This window comes from Aquarana catesbeiana, linkage group LG12 (assembly GCF_042186555.1).
Source record: "Aquarana catesbeiana isolate 2022-GZ linkage group LG12, ASM4218655v1, whole genome shotgun sequence".
In the NCBI taxonomy this organism is placed as follows: Eukaryota; Metazoa; Chordata; class Amphibia; order Anura; family Ranidae; genus Aquarana; species Aquarana catesbeiana.
Window position 1 is genome coordinate 145,191,613 of NC_133335.1, and position 15,570 is coordinate 145,207,182.

The window sequence follows — 15,570 nt, forward strand, 5'->3', positions numbered from 1 at the left end:
TCCTGCACCGCCCCAAAGATGCTGCTTGCAGGACTTTTTTTCGGTGCTGCAAGTGCACCGCCCCAGTGTGAAAGCATTTGGGCTTTCGCACTGGGGAGGCTTAAGAGGCGCTTTTCAGGCGCTATTTTTAGCGTTAAAATGCCTGAAAAGTGCCTTCAGTGTGAAAAGGGTTTTAAATCAGTCTGTAAATGCAGCATAGAATGCTTGTTGTTCTCACTGTGGAACTTAAGGGGTTAATCCTCTGCATTGTGTAAAAAGGCTGTTTCTTTATCGTACATCATGGGACACAGAGCCTTAAGTAATAACTTAATGGTATATAGGCACCTTCAGGTGATGAACACTGGTATATCCAATCCAGGAAGTTCACTCCCTATATAACCCCTCCTCATTCCAGAGCACATCAGTTTTTTCGCCAGTGTCTAAGGTGTGAAGATGTGCTCTGAGGAGCTCCAGGAAGGATCCATACTGGATTTAAATGGCCTCTATACACCAGATCCATCTGAAGTGCCACTGAGGCCAAAGTAGATGGTACCTGGGCCTCGTATCCGAAGCATGAGGTTTTGCCTGTAACGCCTCTCTTTGCAGGGCTGGGCCCCGGGGCCCAGGGCTTTGGTCATGCTACATTACCTAAAGCTTTCCTGGTGGGGTGTTTTTTACAGGTCCAAGGGAGTGGAACCCCCAAAAAAGGGACCCAGTCCTTGAAGGTTTGCTAAACGCAGCCCGCCGTGATGGGTGAAGATGGGATTGTCTGTTAATTCAGCAAATCCTGCGGCGGGGATAAGGTAAGGGAAGAAACTTAGGAACTAAAAAGTCCACCTATGCTTGCTTCTTTAAGGGAAACATTTTGTCATGCCTTAATCCTCCACTAGAGGGAGTATGTGCACATACCTTAATCTGTTGTCTTCACTGTAAAGCTCAGTGTCAGTCTGTGTGTGGTCATAGCAGCTTGCGCAGGGGGATTCCGCTCAGGTAAGAAATCTGCCAAATGCTTTTTTCTCCCCCCTGAAGGGACCGGAGGGTTAGGGGAACATCAGCGGTGTACCCCCTTGCATTACATATCCCCCCTGCTGCGGGGGGGGGGGGGGGTGCAGAGATCCCGAAGTTTGCTCAGGTTGTTGTTTTTACTTTGCCTGCTGGTAAAAAAAAAAGATAGAGCTCTGCCTCTCCCCTCCCCCCCCCTCCCCCCTCGTGGTGGGTCAGCGCAGACCCGAAAGCTGCCCTTGCGCCAGCGCGGGAGTATTTTCTTCAAACAAAAGAAGGGGGCGGGGCCTAAGCGCGGCGCCGTGTAATGTCCACCAGGACGCACGCCAAACAAACAGCCTTAACAATCAGCTGGAGCAGTCTCTCCTCCGCTGATAGCGAGGAGAAGCAAGCAGGCTGCACACAAGGACACAGGAGCGGTGGGGCACGTAAAGGTTGCAACTGGCATTCCTGATACAGGAAGAACATTTTTTTCTAGCACTAGGCTGAACTTGATTTCAACAAGTAGTGCAATTTAATAGTACCTCTGCTTTTGGGCTTAGGACTATGCGTACCAAAAAAGACACCACAAAAACCAATAAAAATAAAGGTTTCACCCCCAGGCATTAGGAATTCCAGTCGAACACTGGTCGTCCTCGCCTGAAATACCAATTATGGCCAGCCAGGGTGAGCCATTGGAACAAATTGATGGTGCAACTGCTTCTCACATTTCAGCCCCTGTATATGTAACTGAAGATGTCTTTTCCTCCACCCTGCAAGGCCTGGAAGGAAGATTGGTGGCTTTAATCGCATCCTCCATTCAAATGGATAGGAAGCGTGCTAGATCTCCCTCCCCCACTTTAGACCCTTTGCAAGGGGAACAGTGGGCACAGGATGAGGGGTTACCCTCAGGCGATCAGGAGGAAAGACAAACTGATGATTCCTCTGCGGAGGAAACAAAGGTGGATGAACCTTTTTCAGCCTCCCAATCTGAGAAATTGCTGATACAATCTCTTACGGAGATGGCTCGTTCTACTTTCATGCTACCCCTAGCGGAGTCTGCTGAAAGCTCTGTTTCTTCCTTGGGTTCCTTAAAACCTTCACAGCCTTTGCATGCATTTCCTGTGCATGTATTACTAGAATAGCTTATTTATGCTGAATGGGATCATCCGGATAAGCATTTTCTCCCTCCAAAGAGATTTTCAGTTCTCTATCTCATGGAGGAGAAATTCACCAAAAAATGGAAGGTACCAGCAGTTGACGCTGCAATTTCCAGTGTGACTAAAAGTCTAACTTGTCCAGTAGACAATGCACAAATGCTTAAAGCGGGGGTCCACCTATCTATCGGTTTTTTTTTTTTGGAGTTCATTCACAAACTTTTCTTCTAATGATTATCTACTCACATGTTCTGTGTAATAAGTCCGCCTGTGTCCGATTTTGTTGTAAAGAATAACTTATAAAATTCACTAAAGGTGGTTTCCATCTTCATTGTGGGCATTTGAAGCCCACAAGCATGTATTTCCTGGATGCGGTGAATGCTGTGCTCCCAGCATTCACCGAGATGTTGTGATGATGCTGTTGCACAATGCATGCTGGGAAGCCTAAAACTAGCTCCCAGGGGACTGTGGGAGGTCTGGGAGAGGCTAGAAACACGCCTACTCCCATGGGAGGAAAACCAGGAAGTGCTAAGAAGATTAGAAAATAAAAGGTAATTACGGCGATTTAAATTTTTTTACACAGCATGTCAGCATCTAGGCAAGGAAGAGAATGCATAGAGATAATGTTCAAAATTTGGGTGGAACCCCGCTTTAAGGATCCAACAGATAAAAGGTTGGAATTCTGGTTAAAATCCTCTTTTTCCTTGGCAGGTGCCATTGCTCGGCCTGCAGTCGCTGCAATAGGCATCTGCCAGTCCCTAAAGGACCAATTTAGACAGAACCTTAAAGAGGTTCCTGCACAACAAGCCCGGGAATTGGCCGTACTACCAAAAGCATTATGCTTTGCCATAGATGCCATTAAAGATTCTATTCACAAGGCGTTCCGTCTTACGCTTTTGCTCGTACATATGCGTAAAATCCTGTGGTTAAAAAATTGGTCAGCCGAAGCACCATGTATAAAGCTCCTGACTGGGTTCCCTTTTAATGGGGATCGGCTATTGGGGATGATTTGAACAAATACATGCAAACAATTTCTAGTGGGAAAAGTACTCTCTTGCCAGTCAAAAGAAAGTATAAATGCCCTTCATTTAAACAGGCTCTTTCTCCTGCGCCAGGGGCTTCCGACTCTAGGCAGTGGCAACGGCCTCCGCCGTCAGACTCTAAAGGAAGACCTCAGGGTCAGGCCCAGGCTCAAAAGTCTTGGGGCCGGAAACCTGCAAAGCAGAATCCTAAAGCCTCATCATGAAGAGGCACCCCCCCCCCTCGCCAGGGTGGGGGCGGGAGACGTCTGCAGTTTTCAGAAGTCTGGCAAGAGGAAATTCAGGACAGACAGGTAATCTCCACAGTAACTCTGGGGTACAAGCTGGAATTTTGGGACTTTCCACCGTCTCGTTTCCTGAGGTCAAACGTTCCCAAAGATCCAGAGAAAAGGCAATCTCTGTTTCGGCCACTAGACCGATTAATGGCTCAGGGGGTGATCATGCAGATCCCCACAGAAGAGCAAGGTTTGGGGTTTTATTCAAACCTCTTCACAGTATCAAAACCGAATGGAGATGTCAGACCCATTCTAGATCTAAAGAATCTAAATCAGTTCCTGAAGATCCGCTCCTTTCGCATAAAGACGATCAGGTCAGTAGTTTCTATCCTACTAGGAGAAGAACTTCTGGCGTCTATCGACATCAAGGATGCATATCTGCATGTTCCTATATTTCTCGCTCACCAAAGGTTTCTGCGGTTCGAAGTGGAACAGCAGCATTTCCAGTTTGTAGCCTTGCCCTTCGGGCTAGCTACAGCACCCCCGGGTGTTCACAAAAGTCCTGGCCCCACCTCTAGCCAGGGTAAGGGCACAGGGCATAACAGTCTTGGCGTACGACGACGATCTATTGCTAATAGACTAGTCGGTGGCTCGTTTAGAGCAAAACGTGCGCATTACAACCAGTTGCCTGGAAAGTTTGTGTCAGGGGATCTAATTGACCAGACCGTGTGGACTGCACAGAGGAGACCAGAAACACATGTAAGTGAAAAAATAATGGTGTTTATTAAACAAGGGACAAGTAAAAGGAACATAAACAGTGCAAAACCAATACAACAAACCCAGTGCAAAACCAACACAACAAACCCACTGCAAACAACAATATATACAAGTAAATGGAGATACCGGAATCGTAAACAAAGCCAGGCCAAGGTCATACACAGGGAGGTCAGCAGATGGGCAAGGACGGGAAACCAGCAGGACAGGGAGAGGATGGATGGTTAAGCTGCAGGGCAGGGATCCAAGGGAATCAGGAGGGACAAGAACAGGATGGGCTTGGGATAGGGATCAGATCGGATCAGAGCAGAGCAGGACAGAAACAGGTTCACAATCAGGATACAGGCAGCAAGGTCAGGGCACAGGGAGAAAGATACCAAGGCAAGCCTAGGAGGGCTTGCCGGGTATTTATAAGGCTGTGGTAATTGACCTCATGTCACAGCTGAGTGCAGAGTGTGCTGTTTGCTCCACACTGTCGGAGTGCACCCGCTGGTGGACACCGGTACTACGGCCCAAGGATGCAACAGTGCCACCAGCAGGAGAAACCTCTTACTACAGGTCCCAGGTGTTGGAAGACACCCGCTGGTGGACACTGGTACTGCGATCCAAGAGACCGATAGCGCCACCAACGGGTAAACCCTCTCATGACAGTTTGGGTTGGATTCTCAACCTAGAGGAATCTTCCTTAAAACCGATAAAAAGGCTGGAGTACTTGGGTCTGATCATAGACACAGCCCAGGAAAAGGTGTTCTTGCCCCAGGCAAAGATCAACTCCATAAGAGAGCTGGTGCGGTTGGTCAGGTCAAAAGGCGATCCCTCCATTCGCCTTTGCATGAGGTTGCTAGGAAACATGGTGGCTTCATTTGAAGCAGTTCCCTACGCCCAGTTCCATTCTAGGCTGTTGCAAAACAGTATCCTGTCCTACTTGGAACAAAACAATTCAAGTTTTAGACTTGCCAATGTGGCTGTCCCCAAAGGTGTCCCAAATCCTCAGTTGGTGGTTACTAACCCAGAATCTGCTGAAAGGAAAATCCTTCAGACCAGACCTTTCAGGCTTTCAGGAAGTACTAGAAAAGACAACTGTCCAAGAGACAGTGGTCAAGAGCCGAAAGAACCTTGCCCATCAATATCCTAGAGATTCGGGAAGTGCGTCTGGCTCTGAAGGCCTGGACGTCCAGGTTACGGGATTGTCCTATCAGGATCCAATCCGATAATGCCACAGCTGTGGCCTATATCAATCACCAAGAGGGCACCAAGAGTCTCAGCGCAGAGAGAGGTCGACCTTATTCTAACTTGGGCAGAAAGGAATGTTCCATGCCTATCGGCAGTCTTCATTCCGGATGTAGAGAATTGGCAGGCGGACTACTCGCCAGCAGTTATTCCAGGGGAAATGGTCTCTTCACCCTGACATTTTTTGGGCTATTTGCCAAAGATGGGGGACTCTGGACGTAGATCTTCTAGCATCCAGATTCAACCTGAAGTTGGTCAACTTTGTGTCCAGAACAAGGGATCCACTCGCATGCGGAACAGATGCGTTGGTGACCCCGTGGGATCAGTTTTCACTGATCTATGCATTTCCTCCTATTCAATTGCTGCCTTGCCTTCTTTTCAGGATCAAGCTGGAAAGAAATCTGGTAATTCTGGTAGCAGCAGCATGGCCCAGAAGGTCATGGTATGCAGAAATCGTAAAGATGGCAGTGGAGGGTCCATGGTCCCTCCCACAACGGCCAGACTTACTCTCACAGGGGCCGATATTCCATCCTACCTTACGGTCTCTAAAATTAACGGCTTGGCTATTGAAATCCACATTCTGAAGAAGCGTGAGATTTCCGGCTCAGTTATCTCTACCCTGATTAATGCAAGGAAACCAGCTTCCAGAACTTTATATTATAGGGTCTGGAGGGCTTTTTTAGTTTGAATAATAAAGAAATTTCGGAAGGGAGGAAAAATCAGGAGCACCACATCCCAGAAAATATAATAGAACACAAAGGGGACATTGGGGCCACTTAAGGGCCCCAGGGATTTTAACGGTGCTAAGATAAATGAGGTAATGAGCGTATAATAAAATATATGTTTTATTTGTCAATATTAAAAAACAGACATATCTTTGGCTCATGTCTGTTTTTTAATATTGACAAATAAAACATATATTTTATTATACGCTCATTACCTCATTTATCTTAGCACCGTTAAAATCCCTGGGGCCCTTAAGTGGCCCCAATGTCCCCTTTGTGTTCTATGGCTTTTTTAGTTTGTTTAGCAAAAAAATAAAAACCCCAGTGGTGATCAAATACCACTAGAAAAGCTCTATTTGTGGGAAGAAAATTATAAAAATTTAGTTTGGGTACAGTGTTGCATGACTGCGTAATTGTCATTCAAAATGTGACAACGCTGAAACCTGAAAATTGTCCTGGGCAGGAAGAGGGGAAAGTGCCTGGTATTGAAGTGGTTAATGTCTACAGTTTGTTGTAAAAGCTGGTTGCACTGTCCAGCATTGATTGTTCAGGTTTTTGAGTGAATTTGTGTGTACAGCTCTATAGAGTGCTAGCACAGTGAATGAATAAGACTGTTGCAGTGCACACTGCTGTAGCATGCTTCAGTTACTGGTGGCAAAAAAGAAGGTCTATAGATGTGTATTTTTGAGAAGAGGAGGACCTTGCAATGGACATGTGTTTATTTGTAGAGCTGTCTTGATGTCTTGATGTGGGAAACAGCAAGGGTACATATTATGAACATTATAATATGGTATCACATTTTTGGCTATGTATTCTAGCTTAGATGTAAAACACAAGACTGAACAAAATTGGAAATATACTATCAGTTAAAGCATTCACATATATGCATTTCAATAACTTATTTAACCATTTGGCATTAGTAAAAGGTGCAGAACCTCCTTTGATGCCATCTTTTTGAAATGCGTGACCTTTTTCTTCTCTTGCTATCAGGCTCCTCTGATGACTTGTTAATCATACGCGGCTTGAATTTCGGCCAATTCCCGCTGAATCGGACTAAATTTGAGCTGTGAGTGACCCTATTGGTACTAGCTTCAGTTTGGAAATCAAAGTATCTAGCCAGAAAATTCTCGGCCAAACAGTAACTGTAGACCGTTAAATGCAGCCACTGTTCGGGTATTTTGACAGCTACATGAACAGCGGCTGTCCATATACAATAGCCAGTAGGGGAGATTTCTCCATCCACGTTGTTTAGCTTGGTTGGGGGAAACTAGTGTTTTCTGTTTAGCTTCTGGGCTGAACAAAAGAAAACTACTTTTGTTTAGCTAGCCTTATCCTGTCCCTTTCAATTTTCAGATCAACTATCTGCCTACAAATCTAATTAGTTAATAACTAAGAGAAACCTGTTTTTGCCTGTAATAACCATATAAGCTAGTTATTCTCTTCTCTTTGTACTTCTATTAGACCTACCTAGCTCCAGAAGCGTTCTTTAAGTGCAAAATCAGTGGAGTAAACCTTCGAAAAGCAGTATCAACATTTTTTTGAACTGGATCTTTAAGTGCCTGTTCACACTGGTGCGATACGAGAACACTGCAAATCCACTGCGTGTTCCCGCATCGCATGTCAGTTCACACTGCCATATGCGAATCGCTGGGGAGTGTCAATACATTGTTAACGACACCCCCAGTTCAGCTCGCATATCGCACTGCGAACTGACAGTTCGGACATGAATCGGATCGCATATGTGTGAACACACATGCGATCCGATTCTGGTCCGAACAGAAAAAAGGGTCCTGTGCGTGTTTGCACTGAATGCGGTGCAATATCAGCCATACTATCTCTATGGCTGATATCGCACCACACAGACATCGCATGTAATGTGAACGGCAGTGCGCTGCGAATTACATGCGATGTCTGTGCGATGTTTGGTATCGCACCAGTGTGAACCGGCACTTAACCTCTGTCTCATTATTATAGGGTTGTACCCATTTAGGTTATTATGTGTGTTATTTTATTGGGGAATAAGTACTTTCAGGTTTCTTTCTGGTCTTCCAGCCTAGTCTGTTGAGTCCATTGGGACTCTGGGTTGTTGTGTGGTCATTGAGACACAATTTTAGTCACTTTCACTGATATATATAGGTTTTTAAATGTGTCTATGTCCTTTCATTAATAAAAACTGTAAACCCTTTTAAGCATGCCTATAAAGTTCATTCTTTCCCGTTTCTATTGATTCTAACTAATAGGATGTGGCATAGTATATCTTTTTGTGCTGTCCACTGTGCCACCCTATGGTGACAGCCCCTTCATATATTTATGCCTACAGATCTAGATCTACTGCTTTTAACATAAATGTGCTTCTTTTTTAAGCTCGGTACAAGGACGAAACAAGACCCCAGCCCTCAGAAGATTTTTCTGCCCCCAGAGTGTGCTTTGATCAGACAAGGTAAATCATTCTAAATTTTCAAGTATGAATTATTTTACTCACATTAAAAAGAAAATTGCTCTCTAAGACAAATCTTCATTTAAATAATAAAACAATCAGCGGCAATGTGCTTTATCAATGGTTATGTGTTTATTATTTTCTGCTATGAATCTGAATCTGACAGAATGGTTTTTGAGGGGTTACTTTCATTTGGGTGAGTTTTGGAGGTCCATGTACTACAATGATTAATAAGAATGTGCAACATATACACACAGTCTGGTTGTCTGACAGTTATATTGATGCTCTGGTGTTTCCATTGGCAAATCTTCTAAAAGATCCATATCTATTGATAGTTAAAGGTAAAGGGACCATTTCCTACTAAAGTAACATTTTCATACCTTTCTTCTTTGGTAACTTAGAACTTTCCATCGACACAAATAATGCCTGAGATAGAGCTAAAATCAGATGCAGAGACTGGTGTTAAAATAGGCTCCTGCTCTGGTGCAGGGGAAGCATTGATGTGTATAGTAGAATATCTGCGCTAACCCTAAAAAGTAAAATAAAATGGTGCTGCAACTAAAAATAGCCTGAATATTCAACTAATAGATGTGTGTATGGAGTAAAAGTGTGCAACCAAATATAGCTCCCTTAATAAAAAAAAAGAGGATTTAAAAAAATAGTGAAAAAACAATGGTTTAGCAAAGTGATCACACATATCGTAAAAGTCCATAAGGTGCTTCAGTAGGTGCAAATGTATTGAAGGACACTGTTTCTGTTCATGAAAACAATCAATCAGCGCAGCTTACCGGAGTTGCTGGATCTCAAGCTATAGAGATCAAAAATGCTCAAACAGGGCTCGCTCAGCCAAGAAATGCACCTCCATAAGCTCATCCAGTAAAGGGATCCTCTCTCCTGCAGCGGGCTAGCCAATGGTATGATATTCCTCACAGCTACAGCAATGACCTTCTCCAGGTGATCTCCAACAGTGGGCTGTATCATAAGGTAAAAAAAAGAGGCTTAAATGGTACAGTACTCCAATTAAAAATGTATTAAAAAATTATAGGTTCGAACATCCAAAAAAAAAAAAAAAAAACGGTGATCAATACATTCAAACAGCCACAGGTAAAGCCAGCCAGCTGGTGCGTGGTGATGTCAAGAACTATTGCTCTAGCCGACGCGTTTCCCCATACAAGGCATCGACTGGGAACATAGGCTCTGTCTAGACGTCACACACAACGCTCTTCTATAAGGGGGTGAGTTGCCATCTAGATAAAAGGAAGGCCTGTAGACGTGGTGTATCTGTATTTTGCAAAAGCATTTGACACAGTTCCCCATAAACTTTTACTGTACAAAATAAGGTCCGTTGGGATGGACCATAGGGTGAGTACATGGATTGAAAGCTGGCTATAAGGGCGACTTCAGAGGGTGGTGATAAATGGGGAGTACTCGGAATGGTCAGGGGTGGGTAGTGGGGTCCCCCAGGGTTCTGTGCTGGGACCAATCCTATTTGGTTTGTTCATAAACGACGTGGAGGATGGGATAAACAGTTCAATCTCTGTATTTGTAGACGATACTAAGCTAAACAGGGCAATCATTTCTCCGCAGGATGTGGAAACCTTGCAAAAAGATCTGAACAAATTAATGGGGTGGGCAACTACATGGCAAATGAGGTTCAATGTAGAAAATTGTAAAATAATGCATTTGGGTGGCAAAAATATGAATGCAATCTATACACTGAGGGGAAAACCTCTGGAGGAATCTAGGATGCAAAAGGACCTGGGGGTCCTAGTAGATGATAGGCTCAGCACTGGTATGCAATGCCAAGCTGCTGCTAACAAAGCAAACAGAATATTGGCATGCATTAAAAAAGGGATCAACTCCAGAGATAAAACGATAATTCTACCGCTCCACAAGACTCTGGTCTGACAAATAGAAAGGAAAGGGGGGAAAAGGGTTGAAAACAACCCTGGGACTTTTAAGGTGCTTATATTTCAAGGTGGATAGAGAAGGAAAACATGTACAACTTATCCATAAAAAATATTATTTTTATTTGTTACAATTAAAATAAATTACATAACATGGTTTTTCTTAAAACGGTGTGTATATCTCAATATCCACATCTAGTGATGGGCAGACAGTAGAGAAGATACCACTCAACATGTTTCGCTCATTTGGAGCTTCCACAGGAGTTTTGGCATAGATTGTGGTATACTAAAAATAATAATAAAAAAAAGAACATGGATGAGATATATTATTACATAGTTGCATAGTTACCTCTCTCACCAAGGCTCTTCTCCCCCGATAGTTCAGTTTGGCCGGACGGCCAGCTCTAGGAAGGGTTCTGGTCATCCCAAACGTCTTCCATTTAAGGATTATGGAGGCCACTGTGCTCTTAGGAACCTTAAGTGCAGCAGAAAAGTTTTTGTAAGCTTGGCCAGATCTGTGCCTTGCCACAATTCTGTCTCTGAGCTCTTCAGGCAGTTCCTTTGACTTCATGATTCTCATTTGCTCTGACATGCACTGTGAGCTGTAAGGTCTTATATAGACAGGTGTGTGGCTTTCCTAATCAAGTCCAATCAGTATAATCAAACACAGCTGAACTCAAATGAAGGTGTAGAATCATCTCAAGGATGATCAGAAGAAATGGACAGCACCTGAGTTAAATATATGAGTGTCACAGCAAAGCGTCTGAATACTTAGGACCATGTGATATTTCAGTTTTTCTTTTTCTTTTTTAATAAATCTGCAAAAATGTCAACAGTTCTGTGTTTTTCTGTCAATATGGGGTGATGTGTGTACATTAATGAGAAAAAAAAATGAACTTAAATGATTTTAGCAAATGGCTGCAATATAACAAAAAGTGAAAAATGTAAGGGGGTTTGAATACTTTCCGTCCCCTCTATCTATCTATCTATCTATCTATCTATCTATCTATCTATCTATCTATCTATCTATCTATCAAATATACATACACACAGACCTGAAAAAGTATGAGTACTATATCAAATGATTCTAAATATTTAAAATATATGTAAATAATACAATCAACTATCCATTTGACATAAATTCATTATTGCATGTAATTAATCTTTTCAAATAAAGAACAATTTCATGAAAATACGTATAATAACTGAGAAAAATTTATGACATAAAAATAAAATATAAAAAAGAACTCAACCTCATCCATAAAAAATACCCTAGTCTGGAAATACATTGACGTGGGTTAAGGCAGAAGGGTGAACCCTCCAACACACCCACCTCAAACAACCATCCAAAAAGAACCTAAAGCAACTAAACATGGAATAAATGTGTGCCAAGGGTCCAGCTCTTGGCAGCAACACAAATTCCAAAGGAAATGATAAATAACCAAAAAAAAGGAAGTGATAAAAGGTATACAAAAAAATCGGATAAAGTATGGGATTAATAATATATGGAAAAAGGACAGAACAGATAATACCTAATAGGAGAATGGCACTACTCTATCTATTATCTATATAACAATTAATGTCCCATTCTATGTTGAGCCCTAGGGGACTGTAAGATTGAATATCAAAAATCCACCTGGTTTCTCTATGTGAGATGTGTCTTTTGAGATTATTCCATCTCCAATGGGGGGGGGGATATACCTCTCAAAAGCAGTAACTTGAAGTAGGCAGGGATTCCTGTTGTGATGATGGTGAAAGTGCCTAGAGACACTATGACCTATGAAACCTTTACAAATACTCACAAGGTGTTCCCCTATTCGTACATTAGTTGCCCTTGTGGTCCTCCCAATGTACTGGAGGCCACATGGACACCTAAGGAGATAGATGACCCCTATAGTTCCACATGTCATAAAATATGTGATCTTATAGACTGTAGAAGTAACGTAACGTGTGAGGAGAAAGTTGAGGTTTTGACAGTTCTTGAAGTTTTGCAGACGGTGCGTCTTTTACATTGAAAAAATCCTTTTAAGAAAATATACTGATTTTATTGCACTAGGTGCCAGTACATCTTTCAGAGTTATTTTTTTTCTGTATATAACATTTGTTTATCTGCAAGTTTGGGCCCTAGTATTTTATCACTCTTTAAAACTTGCCAGTGTTTTGTAATTATTTTATTCACCCACCAGGGATGAAAAAGGTAGCTAAAAGGACCACTCAAACTTATTAATATTCACCATATCCTTATTTTTGGGGCCCAATAGGCTCTTTCTATTTAGGAGTGAAACATCTTGTACCTCTTTATCCAAGCTTCTAGAGTGATACCCCTTCTCCATAAACTGATCTTTTAGTATGTTAGCCTGGGATTCAAAATCCTCCTAAGCATGAACAATTTCTTCTGATACTATGAAATTGTCCCTTGGGTATAGCCTTAAGGCCCCATGTATACTACTGCTGCTAAACGCACGTTCGGAGACAGTTGGACGCTTTTTTCAACTGCCCCTGAACTCCTTCAATGTTATCTTATGTGACCATGTACACAGTTTAGTTTACAGTCGATTTTAGGTAGTTGCATTTAACAGCCTTTATTTGAAGGCAAAAAGATGAGTTCAGATGCCGAAGATTTCCATGTTTCAGATGCTAAACGCTGGTACCGTTTTTAAAGGTACCCAATTTTTTGGACAATAAACACTAAAAAACACTAAAAAATGATGGAAAACTATGAAAAAACATAGAAAAAAGTTTAAAAACTGGTAATTACTTGCAATGATTCATAGACCATATATTGCTCTTGATCCAATCCAATACACCACTAGCAATGTTGTTTTACAAAGTATAATTGTAATTTGACCCATATGTTGTTCGATATGAAAAAGATGACCCCACCATTGAGCCTGACCACTGACATGATCAAACATAGTTTCATGAAATGTGATCGTCACCAACAGACGTTCCTCTGGTGGCACACTCTTCCTCATGTTCGTGTCCAAGCATGTCAGACTGGGCCGAACTTTTTCTAGTTGAATGTCAAATGAGGCAATGGCCATGCGTCTAAAATTAAAAAAATTATCGGGGTAGGTACGCAGCTGTACGTACATGTTGGTAAAATATCCTGCTGACATGCGCTGCGTGATCAATGGATGGGTCCAGTAGCTACTAACTCCGGTTCTCGCATGCAATTTTCGGCGTCGTTCTAGCAACGTCAGAAGCATTTCCTCACATATGCTCATTATGGGATCCATTGTTAAAAAAAAAAAAAAAAAAAAAAAGAACAGAAATGGGGACAAATACAAGGACGCTGCTGCTCTCTCTGCTGCTGCTACTCACTCTGGTCTCACAAAATGGCTGAAATAGTTAAAACCTTTTTTTGAGCTTGGGGAGGGTCTTATGATATTATCCTTACTAAACGCTTCTAGACGCAAACGCGGCTAAACGGGCGTTTCTAAACGCCGGTTTCAAGCTTTTAAAAAAAAACGATCAATGGACTTTGTCTCAGCGTCTTGTATACATGGAGCCTAAGCCGATGCGGGTGATGGCTGCTGTTTGTTGGAATATATTCATTTCTGTCTGTAGATTTGAAAAATGTTTTTGTTAACAATTGGCCTTGATCTTTAATAAAAACCAAATCTAAGAAATTCACTGATGACTTACTATATTCATATGTGTATCTAATACCCCATTGATTACTGTTTAAATTCAGCATAAATGAATGCAGAGATTCCTCGTCCCCAAGAGAAGCATTGTTACTATGAGTTTGAGTGTTTTGCAGGCTTTTGGCAAATGTTTTCCTTAGTTTTTGATGTGGTTCCCTTGCACCTTGTTTCTGACATTTGGCCCGAGTGTATTGTAGCCGGTCACTTCTGTCAGTCAGCTAACTGGAGTGTTCTGGCATGGGGGCCGTGTACTAACCTTGCATGGTTAGTGCAGTGGCTCCTCCGGAGCTGTTATTTTTTTTTTTTTTTTATTAGTTCAGCCCTGCTGGGTTGAACAAAAAAGAACTAGTGTGTACTATGCTTTAACTTGCTCTCCTAATCAGTGTCCTTAGGCACAATGACTAAAAAGTGCTTCAAAACCAAAGGAAAAAGTGTACTTACTCTAAACGATTACACAACAGGCAAACTAGCACATGTAGCCACAAAAGTCTTAACTTTAAAGGATACGTTAATTTTTTTTTTTTTTTTAATTCCAGCCCTATGTATCAATATACTATTAGTGTACTTCTTTTGCAGAAATCCTATTTATCTTACACACCCCTTACCTTGGTTTTCATCTGGCTCTATGAAAAAACTTCTCCATCACTTCCTGGATGGACCTTAGAACATGACACAGGAAGGCGTTTAACAGCTGACCTCATTAGCACACCCCCTGATTTATCTGCCCTCCTACTCCAATAGATCACTACCGCCCCTTTATCAGGTGAATGTTTTTTCCATGCAATCAATGAATACACAGCCATAGCTCGTTCACTTGGGATCTAGCGATCAGACAACAGCCCATGTGGATAGAGCTATAAAATAGGAAACAGGAGAAGTATGTCCTGAATTCTGTAAAGCCCACCATACACTATACAATCTGATTGTACAATCTCCTTTAGATCTACCATTAACTGTAGTGCCTGTCTGTATTTAGAGAGATTGGATAGATGGTGTCTCCTCCTATTATATGGTTTTGGTAAATCTAAAGGAGATTGGACAATCAGTTTGTATAGTGTATGGCCACCTTTATACACCTAAAATTAACTAGTTGCACTTTTGGTGCCATTGTTAACAGCGCACCAACACATAAGCAAATACACATTTTCCCAAATGAAAAAAATGAGTGAAAAACGCATAGGGAGCTGGAATTTAGAGGGAAAAAAAGGTGACCTTATCCTTTACTTACAAGTCCACTTAGTTCAAAAGCCATACTGTTTGTGCCCCAGTATTTAATTCCCCATCAATATGTAGATTATTAAACTGCTGTATCCACCCATATTTCCAATTTCTCATTTTCTCTGTTTGGCTGTTGAAACCCAGGTTCTGATGGATGGGGGCAAAAATGGAATATGTCATCCCTATCCTGGGAAAATCTCTCTCTCTCTCTCTCTCTCTCTCTCTCTCTCTCTCTCTGCAGCTAGGTGTGGACCAGC

General features: G+C 42.3%; 1 protein-coding gene across 3 annotated transcripts in view; it reads left to right on the forward strand.

Annotated features, from left to right (window-relative positions):
• Positions 1-15,570, forward strand: part of NBR1 (NBR1 autophagy cargo receptor) — a 222,139-nt gene that overhangs the window by 162,423 nt on the left and 44,146 nt on the right. For all 3 annotated transcript variants that reach the window (XM_073608374.1, XM_073608375.1, XM_073608376.1), the window contains one exon: positions 8,466-8,541. In XM_073608374.1, coding sequence (XP_073464475.1) covers positions 8,466-8,541 — 76 coding nt within the window. The remainder of the gene's footprint in view (positions 1-8,465; positions 8,542-15,570) is intronic.